The 12,500-nt window shown below is 35.2% G+C and overlaps 1 protein-coding gene across 1 annotated transcript in view; it reads right to left on the reverse strand.

The window, feature by feature from the left end:
- Positions 1–2,945: 2,945 nt before the first annotated feature.
- BMI1 (BMI1 proto-oncogene, polycomb ring finger) overlaps positions 2,946–12,500 on the reverse strand; it is a 28,952-nt gene continuing 19,397 nt past the window's right edge. The window contains exons 9-17 of the mRNA XM_053715700.1: positions 7,646–7,779; positions 7,269–7,365; positions 6,995–7,050; positions 6,859–6,909; positions 6,554–6,662; positions 6,419–6,464; positions 5,219–5,317; positions 4,835–4,915; positions 2,946–4,743 (exon numbers count right to left, since the gene is read on the reverse strand). Of these exons, the coding sequence (XP_053571675.1) occupies positions 4,411–4,743; positions 4,835–4,915; positions 5,219–5,317; positions 6,419–6,464; positions 6,554–6,662; positions 6,859–6,909; positions 6,995–7,050; positions 7,269–7,365; positions 7,646–7,779 (1,006 nt within the window). The 3' untranslated portion in view covers positions 2,946–4,410. The remainder of the gene's footprint in view (positions 4,744–4,834; positions 4,916–5,218; positions 5,318–6,418; positions 6,465–6,553; positions 6,663–6,858; positions 6,910–6,994; positions 7,051–7,268; positions 7,366–7,645; positions 7,780–12,500) is intronic.

Here is a 12,500-nt window from a genome sequence, read left to right on the forward strand (position 1 = left end):
GAGTGTGTGTGTGTGTGTATATATATATATATATATATATATATATATATATATATATATATATATATATATATATATATATAAAACATTCCTTCCTGCTTCAGTGATAAACAACAACCAAATATTCCTGGAAGTTGCATAGATCTTTTCTTTATCGCTGCAGACAAAAAAAAAAAAAAAAAAAAAAAACAGTGGGGGCTCTACTTGAATACTATAATAATATTGTCTCATTTGTTAAGATTGTACATCTTTTTGTTTTGATCAGTCCTGCATTGTCTATTTGACAATCTTGCTCTACAATTGTTTTCAATAAATGTAGATGTTGAAAACATAAAATCGGGGGGGGGGGGGGGGATAAATAAAAATAAACATACTCCAGAAGTACATTATATATATGTTTTTAGAAAAATAGATTGCACTGCTTTCTGGCAGCCATAGGGTTAATGAGAAACAAAATGGTACCACTGCTAGTACCAAGCTGAAGAGCAGATGGACACACCAGTGTCAGATCATTTGAATGATTGCTAATGCACAAATAAAGTCGTCTATTGCTCGCTAGTAGAACAGAATAATACCCTGGAAAGAGGAGAGACTGTCTTGCAAACTGCTCTTATAATGGAAAGGAAATCCGTTTCAAGTACAGAAAAAAAAATATACCAGCAAGTGCAGTTCAATATTAACAGCGGAAACAGGAAACACTTCTCTCTGTAAACATCTCTGGGTATTTCAGGTCGTTGGGATTATTTCGTTTCAATCTATATCAAGGTTATTTTAGTGAAAATAAATGGATACATTTGTATCTCAGATAATCAGAAAAGTGATGAGTGAGTTTGGATACAATATGCAGTAAATAGGCAGAATGGTTTATTATAATCAATAAAGGCTTCATATTGTAGTTGTATACATGGATCAGATTCCGACCAATCTAGTCAGTGAACTAAACTGCAGTGGGATCTGCTGCATTCTTTTCATATTTGGGACACGTGTAGAATTCTGGTGTTTTGGGGGAATCTTCATCACGCTCAGATTTTACAGTGGTATGAACTGGCACTGCAGGAGAGGGAAGCAAGGCTGGGAAGTAATAGACCGGACATATTGAGATCGTGATTTAGGGTGCTTACAAGAAAGCAACGCAGCCAGGGTCGAATGAATAAACATACAGAGATTGTATCTTATACCCACATCGGTTCTTAACCAGCTAAAGCAAGGAGATGAGTGGAGGATATTAATAGTAGAAAAAGTTTAATTGCAATTGTAGTAACATGGGTGCATGGCCTCTTACAGAAGGGAGAGAGACTAATTGGGCAGATGAAGATCATGAAGTACTACCTCAGCCACCGTTTGCACATCTACAAAACAATTAGTGTAAAATAAAATCCAGTCCTTATTGTAGGCGCAACGTTCCTGTGATAAACAGTTTAGAATACTCACCAATTAATAATGATGGTTATATACAAATTGCTTGTTAGAAAAAGATTGTGCCTTGATTTATCACAGATTTTGTTTTTCATTCCCATTCATTGAGTGAGTTGGGTGGGATTTATTTGTGTGCAGTTTACCCAGGCAAATAGTAGCAAGAGAAGAGTTGTGGAGGAGATATTTCTAGGGATGTGACAACTTCTAATACAGACAAGAGGATACCATTACTATTGTTTTAAAAGTGTATACAATTAAAAAGTGACGTGACACCTATGGTTAAAGGGACACTGACTGAACCCGCATTTTTTCTTTTGTGTTTCAGATAGAGCATATAATTTTAAGCAACTTTCTAATTTACTCCTATTATCAATGTTTCTTTGTTCTCTTGCTATCTTTATTTGAAAAAGAAGGCGTCTAAGCTTTTTTTCTTGGTTCAGAACTCTGGACAACAGTTTATTGGTGGATAAATTTATCGACCAATCTGAAAGGACAACATAGGTTGTTCACCAAAAATGGGCCGGCATCTAAACTTACATTCTTGCATTTCAAATAAAGATACCAAGATAATATAGAAAATTTGATAATAGGAGTAAATTAGAAAGTTGCTTAAAATTTCATGCTCTATCTGAATCAGGAAAGAAAACAATTGGGTCTAGTGTCCCTTTCAGATATAGCTTGCAATTGTAAATAACTTACCAGTTTATTTCTATTCTCTAATTTGTGTCTAATAGTATTCTTGGTTGAAAAACATTTAGCAGTAGGCTCAGAAGCTGCTGATTGATGGTTGCACATATTTGCATTTTGTCATTGGCTTTCAGCTAACATCCAGTAGTTCATTGATGGAAATGTGTTTAAAATTGTACGCTCTATATAGATGTAGTGTGTTACTGAATAGGTGGTTTTAAAAAAAGTTTAAATAATCCGGGGTTTTATTTTAAATGTGTCCATGTTGCGCATGTTCTTTGTATACAATTGTATATGTATTTATTAATTACAGAAATGTATAGACAGTTAATAATACCAACTCAAGAATAAAATTATGTTCTTTAGGTTTACAATAATAATAATAAAAAAAAAAACACACAAATATATATTTGTGACCATTGCTAAGAAAAGTAAGTCGCCAGCTGTTTTGTTGTTGGCCAGTGGATCTTTTAAGGCACGTAGTCTATTGTATGATGAGTGATACAAAGGCTGCATTACTCTGCATAGTTTAACATACAGAGGGAAAACAGTGATTTCCTTTAATACAGTTTTCTAATTTGAATAATAGTTCCTCTAATTTTGGACTTTTTTTTAGGAATGACCCAACACATCCTAGCAGTTTAATTGTGGGATATTGTATCTTAATCGTCGCTATAATACTTATAAAATGTATTGTTACATTTAGATGTGAAAAGCAGGTTTCTTAAAAAAAAAAAGTCAAGTAAACAATTCTTTTAATTGATTTAAAAAAAAAAAAAGTTGGAATATTGTGTTATGAAACGATGGATAATTAAAAAACGTTATAGAACAATTTCAGACAATTTATATGCAAAAGTAATGATTTAATTACTATAAGCAAGACAAAGCAATAGATTTGTGCTTCTTTTTGTAGCTTGGAGACAATGTATTGATTAGCCTCGATTTCTTACAAACATAAAACAATATTCTTACAGAATAACCATATCACAAACGTGTGTTGAAAAGGAACACTTTTGTCTTGAGAAAAGCACAACTCAAACCGGAACTGCTTAGAAAATGAGCGAATAATTTACAGATTCAAAATTACTAAAGGGCCAAATGCAACATAATTAAGTACCTAAGACATTTCTATGAATAAATGTAGAGGAACAGCCAGACCCAACTAACAATGGCTTTAGTTAAACATGATGAATTCCGTTTTATCAAATGTACCCACCATCCCCATTGTCAACGGGTTATATTACACTGTATTAAACCATATTAAAAATCAAATTGTAAGTACCATTATTGCTTGGAAACCTACACACAATCTAACAAACTGCTGACAGCAAAGAGGTGAAGTTAACCCCCATCTAAATATAAGCTAATACATTTGTTAAAATATTTCCAGCAGTCAATGGGGTGCTAAGACGTGTGCTATTTGCCAAAAGGTAGAACTGGATATGTTTTGCAAATTTAACAATCATATTTGAATTCATGAAACACAACATTTCCTTTATAGTATTTATAAATATATCATACAATACTGTCTCCTTTATGTCATATACCAATATGGCACTATAGATAAGCTTAATGCCACCTGATTCTTACAAAAGCGAATCATTTAAATGAGTAAAATAAACGGTAAATACCCGCTTTTAGGCATAGAAGTTATAAAACTGAAATATTTACTTTCTTTTGATCGATTCTGTACAGCAACATGTTAACCCATGTGGTGCCAGAGAGGGGAGCAACCCATTGCAAAACAATGTTTTGAAACCCTCTTGTGTGACCAACGGATTAAAACAATGTCAGATAAAGAAATAAGAATCAACATGGCTAACATGTAAGAAAATCGCTATTCACAGTGAAATGGCTACATAGAGAGGACTCTATGTATATCTCCTTTCTGTTGGATTTCAAAATGATAAAGCACTTCTATCTGAGACAATGAAAGAGCTTTAAAAAGTCCTTAATTGAGCTTTATAACATCATCAGAGGTTGTGGTAGACCAGTTTTTCTCAAAGTTATGATACATCCAATTGGTTTTAAACAACTACAGAGCAACGAATATCCAGCGTTTCTCCCATAATCCAGATTTATATTCCTCAAAAGGAAAGATATTCTTCACAAAGTCTTCCAATCCATTGGATGTCCATTAATTAACCACCCTAAGTCATTCGATAGCCATGCTCAGAATCCATTACAAAAAGTAAGCGAGTTTGGACAAAAGTCACACGTATTTACATCTATAAAGCTGTAATGGCATGACAAAATCTAGAAATCTGGGTGTTTTGTCCATCTAAACCTGTATGCCCCCGTTGGTTTTCATCCAGATGAAGTGGCAGAAGAACCGTTTACGGACATCTTCCTCACTCTGTTGTTAAAAGGACTCTGGTGGTTACTGCTGGGGTTACAACTGGTTCCATTGATGGTGCTGGAGATGTGAGGAAACTGCGGGTGTGGGGATTGCACGGGCGTATTGGGGCTGGGCATACACGAGGATGTGGAAGGCATACCCCCTGCTGGGCTTCCTGCTTTCTCACTGCAAGAGTCACTTTCCAGGTCCCCACTAGTGTTATTTATCCCATCTCCCGAGTGGCTTAACTTCATTCTTTTACAAGTGGGCCTGACACGATACTTAAGAGGTAGAGGGCCGTTCTGCAACAGAAAAGGAATAGTTTATTGCACATAACAATAAGAAGACATTATACAAAGAAGTAGTACTGTTGTCACATTATGTATAATTTACCCTCCTCCAGGTGTAAATGTAGGCAATGTCCATTAATGTATAATAGTCTTTAAGAGGTTCTTCTTCGTACATTACATCAATCTAAAAAGCAGATAATATACAGATAAAGTCATTAGGACACAAGATTTTCCCTCTAAAACCCAGCTATACACCCAACCGCACCACACTTCTTTTATGGACCATTCTTGTTCTAGACAAACAGTGTTATACATACTATACGAGTGCAACCATTGAAGGGATGGTGTTTTTAGACAAACACCATAACAATTTCAGATAATAGATTATGGGCATTAAGCCCCTTTTAGCTAAACACACATTTAAAAAGAAACTCAAAGGGCTAATTAAATAAGAGCTCTCTTATTATTGTGCAAGAAGTGTATTTACCTGAAAGGTGGTAGGTATATCCATTTTACTCCGCAGGAACTTTCTCAAATGCATCACTGTCATAGCAGCTGGGCACCGCAGATATCTCTTATCATTAGCCTGCAGATAGACAAACAGAAATATAGCAATGCAAAACAGGCAGGACAAAGAAAACGACAACATTAAAAACAAAAAGCATTGAAATTTATTGATCAAAAAGGATCATAGTCAAGACATACAAATGCTTTTATAGCTTTAAGTTGCAACAATGCTCGCCCATCTCTTCTTGGATAACCAACGAAAATCAATAATTAACTTTTAAATCAATACACTGAGTAAGGCCCCATAATGATTCTTCAGGGAAGGACAGAGGATCTGCTGATTTATTTGGCATAGGGAACTAGCACAACTGGTTATTGAACCCACCCACAAAGAGCTCCTAAAATACAGCCAATCAGGGATCAGAGTTTATAATATTTTAAACCAAATATGTAATGTTTTGAAGAGTATTGTCTTGGTTAATAGGTTTAGACTTTGATTTACATCGATTATCTCAAGATCGTTAATCAACACTTTTTTTCTGTCTAATGCAGGAGTTTTCAAACCGGTTCTCAGGCCTCCCTAACAGGCCAGATTTTCAGGATCTCTCAACACATCTGGAACATTCAAGAATATACAATTAACCCGATTCATTACATCCCAAATAATTAAAAGCTGTGTCTCAATGTATGATGTAGATGTAACAGCAAACTAGAAACCATCCTAATTCGATCAAGCCTATATACTTCTATATATATATATATATACACATGCATGCATACTCCACAGAAGATTTTGCCAGCTGGGTGGCATTATGAAGTAGCCGCCGGTGGTGGCATTGTAATATTTTCTATTATATAATTTTCTGTTATCCAAAGCACAAATTAATTGATTCTAATTATAATTTGTGCAATAAAAAATAATCATTTTTAATAGTAGCTAATTTAAGCTTATTATTGGCTGACATTTTAGCCGGGTGGTCCATAATATCAGCTGGGTGGTGAACCCGCTAAAAAGGTCCTCATATTTCAGTTGAACTGCATCCTTACAAATATTTCCCTTACCTTTATAACTACTACAAGAAAGCCCAAAAGACTGCTAAAATACAATTATTTAACATTTGACTGATGCCACAGGTCTATTCATAAGGTGGTCTAATGGTTAATGCAGCATTAAACTTACATCCTCTTTTGATTTATCCTTGTCTTTGTTTCCCTTACGATCTACCCTGCATAGAAAAATTGCAACAGTTAGATTTGCTCTGTGGACCATACCAACATGCCTCTAGCTTAGAGGTTAATTGTACAGAAAACTTGCCTATTCTGATCAAAGAATTCGATAGAAAGGCTTATGATTTCATCATCTGTAATTATTCGCTTATCTTCATCTGCAACTTCTCCTCTGTCTTCATTGGAACCATTTGCTGCTAAATACAATAATGTAATATTTTGTTATGAAAGTTAGTGTAAACGAGACCACATTACTATAACAATAGGGCCTGCAGTTTGCCTAGATTGCTAAGGAAACAGCCTTTACAACCCAATGGAAATTATTAAACTATCCACATGGCTAATTTAGAATGTAGCTTCTAAACTGGAGACTTTATACGTTAGATCATTTACCATCAGGAGAAGGATGAGCTGCATAAAAATCTCGTCTTCTTTTCATCTCATCTACAAAGAATATACAACAAAAAACTTAGAAGTAGCCTCGATATACATTTGGTGGAATAACTACAATAGGGTGTGTAATACATACTTTTGAATAATCCTGGTACCAGTTTATACACAATGTCCTGGAGAGTTTTGTCAGCTCTGAAAAATATAAAAATTGACAGATTTATAAATTATGGCTAAGTTCCAGTTAAACCAGAAAAAAAAAAAAGGTCACCAAATATAAACATATTCACCACTCAGTATGTTGGACTTAAAATAAAACAACAAAATACAGATCAGAATGGATTAAACATTCCATAGAATGAGGATAGCACACATAGGTAACTTTAGCAACACTGACAGCAGTGAGCACTCACCTTATATTCAGTAGTGGTCTGGTTTTGTGCACTTGGACATCACAAATAGGACAGTATTTGCTTGTCTCCAAATAACGAACAATACAGGTTTTACAAACTGAAATAGAAAAACAAGACATACATACAATTTAATGAAGATAAGCATCAGCGATACAGCAGGGATCTAACACTGGATTTACAAAAAAAAAAAAAAACCATCCCCCCCGCCCCCAACAAAAAGAAAAAAAACGAAAAACAAGCAGAAGAGCTATAGTGAAAACCACAAGAATAAGTGATACAGAACAGTATGATCAGTACAGCATAACAGCCTTGTATGCAATAAGCATGTGTAGTTACTACTAGTAAGCTAAAGATGCAGATATAGAGCAGTTACTCACAGGAATGTAGACACTCTATGATGGTTGTTGCATCTATGAAGTATCCACCACAGATGACACACATTAAATGTGGATTTAACTCCGTTATTTTAATCCTGGTTGTTCGATGCATTGTTGCTTTGTGAAACGGGTCTCTGAAAATAAAAAATAATAAAAATCAACATATTAAACATGACACCTAGACTGAAGTTAAATGTTTGGATGCAGAGGGGCAATTCAATTATATGACGAATAACTGGGAAATACAATATTCTCAATCTCAAGCCAATACAAAGCTATAAAATACCACTAATAAAGGAGTAGACTAATTATATTAGTAACATGTACCTAGTTTATATACCATATTAAAAGGGACATTATAAACTAGATTTTTCTTTGCATAAATGTTTTGTAGATGTATAGTTTTGCTTATTTTTAAATAACATTGCCCTGATTTTCAGACTCCTAACCAAGCCTAGGCTTGAGCACATAAGGCATTTAAACCTCTGTTAGAAAACATATACTGGTTGACTACAACAATTACAGCAAGACACAGTACAATACCCAACCTCATGCCTTCTAATGAATTAAACTACAGTACAAATAGAATAGATTGCAAAATACATGTATGTACATAAAGTAAATGCACCAACAAACCAATGTATTTGGACCAGAGAAATGACAATTAGTAATCACGCGCATGGGAATAAAACATACTAAACAAGTGGGAAGGAACCTCCATTCCCCCTAATGAAGATAGCTACAACCCAGTTTGTGTTACCTTAGCACTGCAGGAAATTATCTAATGCCATAAAATAACACCAATTCAGCAGAGTGGCATACACGGCAGGTATGGGCTCAGCACTGTCATCTCTCAAGTTTAGATGGTTTATTGTCACAAAGGAATGAGATGGGGAGTCCTCAGTGTGCCCCGAGATCAGCACTAGACACCCAAACAAGAGGAGATCAGCGGCACTGCTAGCCCACCCTGGTGAGGTGGGGGGCTCTCTAGTAATAAGCTGCTCCAGAGACTATTTTATTGATGAAAAAGAAGCAAATTGACGTCTGCTGGTGCCCGAGCACTGCAATTCTCGTGGTTGCTATGGCAACTTACACTTACACTTGGCATGCTGCCACTGCCTGGGATGGAGGAGCTTCTGCTCAGGGAAGGGGGTTACTGGAGGGTCTGGGGCTTACTGCTGCCAAGATACCTGGTCTACCATAAAGTCACACTATTTGTGCCATTTGTTAACATGGTATTCGTACAATCTCTAGAGGAACAGCGTTTAACTCCCTTTGTTGCACCTTGTATAGAAAAACCATCAATGGAACAAACAGTTCTATATATAAAAGAACAGACATTAGGATTATAGGAGCTATGAGATCACAAGGGGGTCTTTATAGGTGGGTCTAGTAGGATGCGCAGAACAAGAAGTTGTCACACGGTATAGTAATTATTAGCGGCTGATTCCTGTTTACCAGTTACATAATAATAGGTGGAATATAGGTTAGGAAGGTGAAAGGGAGAACGTCAGAATTAGAATTGGTGGAAAAAATAAACCAACAAGCAAAAATAGAAAACAAGAAAGACTGTGGAATCAAATGTGAGTAGTGGGGACAGATATATCACTAAAGGCTGAATATACAGATCAAGCAGCAGAGGGGACACGAAATAAAAGCAGGAAGAAATGGTTTGGGGTACACAGGACTACTGCATAGGGAATACTAAAATATTAAGAAAATCACAAGACAAAAAAACTACACAAACAGAGCTGACAATACAGATGCTGCAGACCTGAGCTACACTTAGTAAGGAGAAATAAAGAACAAGGAAGAGAGACAAAGAGCAGCGAGAGACAGGGAGGGAAGAGGAGATACCAGAGGAATAGCAACAGCTAACAGAGGGGCAACTGGGGCCAATATATGGCAGCAAATCAGTCTCATGGTCGGGGGACTGCAGACGTGATCCACGCGTGACAGGGAACATAAGATATGACACCCACTGGAGACGGGAAAACGAGGGTGACAGGCACTCTGTTACATTAGGTAAAATGACTATACCGGAACACACACACACACATATATATAATCTATATCTATCTTCTTTAGTGTGCACCAAGCTCCATGTAATGTGCACATATTGCTAACCTCGTGTATATTAACCTAGATCATTAACTTCTCATGTAAACGAACTTTACACCACCCCGTGGTACTTTTATTAGAAACCAATTCTACAAATTCACCACTGTAGCTATTATATGCTGGTTTCATTACAAGGGTTCTGTTGGACCATAACTGTGCATGTTGGGAAAAAGCAATTCCTATTGACCAGTACCTGATATATCAAGGAGTGGTCCGTGTAGAAACCGTTTATCTAATAAACTAAATCTGGGGTATTCCCTAAGGAGTCAGTGGCAAAGACGCAAAACTAAATGTAGTTCCTGAAATATAAAGTGATTAGCTAGTGCCTGATATAGATCCCACAGCTCTGTGCCAGTAACACACTGGATATCCCTAAATCCTTTAGATAAGGGTAAAACTATTTGTACAAATCATTATTTTTAAACAGTTGCTTAGCATTTAATTCACTTTAGCTTAGAGATATCAGGTAAGGGTCAGTGTCCAGTCCTCAGGGTGCTGCTACCTTTAAGGGACTATAAATGTGATGCTATTGGGATTGTGGTGCAGGACCCTGGGTATGTGAGCCCCCTGCTATACAGGTGCGGGACTTTCTTACCTAATTAGTGTCAGTGACAATTAAGCATAAGTTTTACAGAAATAAAACAGATTTTGGAAAAGCAAGTCAGAAGGGAAAATACATAAAAATGGGGAACAAAGTCAGAGAGAAGCAACAAGCTGGCATAGAAAAACATCACGTGAGAAAATACACTGACTGCATCAAGGCTGTAAGGAGAGAAACTAGAAAGTGATGTAAAATATGAGTATTTAAATACGATTGCATAGAGCAGTGGAGCATCTTGCATATACACTGTATACATGTGAATGCATAGGGATAACTTCTGTGAACATGCACCAGAGTGTGAGAAGAAAGCAGCAAAACACCACGTGGAAATCATATCAATCCATAAAACAAACAAACAAACAACAACAAAACCACAGCACTAAGCAAAGCACAAAGGTGGGGGTGGCTGCTTAATTTCAGGAAGCTTTATGATGCGACGAGAAACTGGCTTAATAAAAAGTTACTTGGAATATTACAGGGAAGTAACAATTTCTACTTTTGTAAATAATGCGTATTCCTCTGTTCTATATGCAGCTAACACGTTATCAGTGGTTATATCAGTCCTTGCAATAATAGAAGGAAAATTATTTTTGTGACACTTTGTAATCGATTTATTCAAGAACTTTAATGCAGAAAAGTCATGATGTCTTGGGGGTAAGAAAAAAAAAGTTCGCAAATATATGCACTGAGCAAGCTGCAAACATCCTGGGTAAAAACACAGAAGTCAAGGTATGACCCAATTCAGCCATTGATATCTAAATCATTAATAATAAAAAAAAAAAAAAAAAAAAAAAAAACCACACTAGAATATCTCCCATATTACTAATTTCTAAAATATAATACTTCCAAAATAACACATCAAGTTTAGAAATTTACTAATAATCAACATTTGAAGGTGGAGAATTAAAACAATAACCCATCAATTTAAAAAAAAAAAAAAAAAAAAAAAAAAAAAAAAAGTTCTTTCAAAAAGAAAACAAAGTTCTCCAAAAATAAAGAAAGAATATTTCAAATGTAATAGATAGATGATAATGATACAAAATATACAAATTTTAATGGATTTCCATTCTAATTGCTTGAAAGGAAAGATCAGTTTTTGTACTGAAACATTTAGGATAAATAATCTCTGGCCTGAACAAATTATAGATTTATTCCAACAAACATAACAAATGGTTAAAATCAGTTTACTAGAAAGCAATTACATATTGTACCATATTATGACAATAATAAAAATACTCTATTATTTACCCTTATAGAGTATTTATTATTGGCATCAGAATCATATATTACTAAGGCTGATGGTTGGTGCACATTTATAGAAAGGTTACAATTAACGCATTATAAAAGGATAACACCACAAAACTATAAGTACAAAAGCCAAAAACAGAGAGATTGGTTAAAAATGGACCAAAACAAATTTTCCATGGAAGACCAATGAAGCCAACGAAAAATAAAAATAAAAAATGGAATTATATCTGACAAGCAAGTGAATACAGTCTTATGGGCCTGTCAATGCTAATGTCAAAGTGAAGCAACCCAGAGCCAAGAATCTGCTCACAAGATACCAATTCTCTGAAGGAGTTAATCTCCAAACAAGATTTATAGGTATAAAATAGATCACTAATATATACAAACATAGCTTGCCTGTTGGTTTAGACTAAGTTTCCTGTATACAGCCAGATTCACCAATATGATGCTTAATGGGAAATATATTATATATGTTCATTTCATATCTCACTCAAAAACTCTTTCATTGCCAACATGTTTATGATACAATACCCAGTTATTTACAAAATCTTAATATGAAATCTTACTTGGAAAAAAAATATTCAAACAGGTTTGTCAATATAATACATTTGCATGGTGCCTTATCTGTGAAGTCTATTCAGTAGCCCGACAAAAAGAATCAGGATAATATAAAGCAAATGCTAATATCAGTATTTATCAAGAAAACAGCTGACTGATTTACTGCGCCAGATTTTAAATTGTTTTAAGTTGTCTTTAACCTCTAACTATGGTTTTGTGGCCTGTTATACAAAGCAGAGAAACAAAGTTACAAGATAAAAAGCAGAAAAAGTTTAAACTCTAGTGAGCTTGTTTAAAAATGTAAAATGTTTCAGTTTACAAAGTTTC

The sequence above is a fragment of the Bombina bombina genome, chromosome 5 (genome assembly GCF_027579735.1).
Source record: "Bombina bombina isolate aBomBom1 chromosome 5, aBomBom1.pri, whole genome shotgun sequence".
Taxonomy (NCBI): Eukaryota; Metazoa; Chordata; class Amphibia; order Anura; family Bombinatoridae; genus Bombina; species Bombina bombina.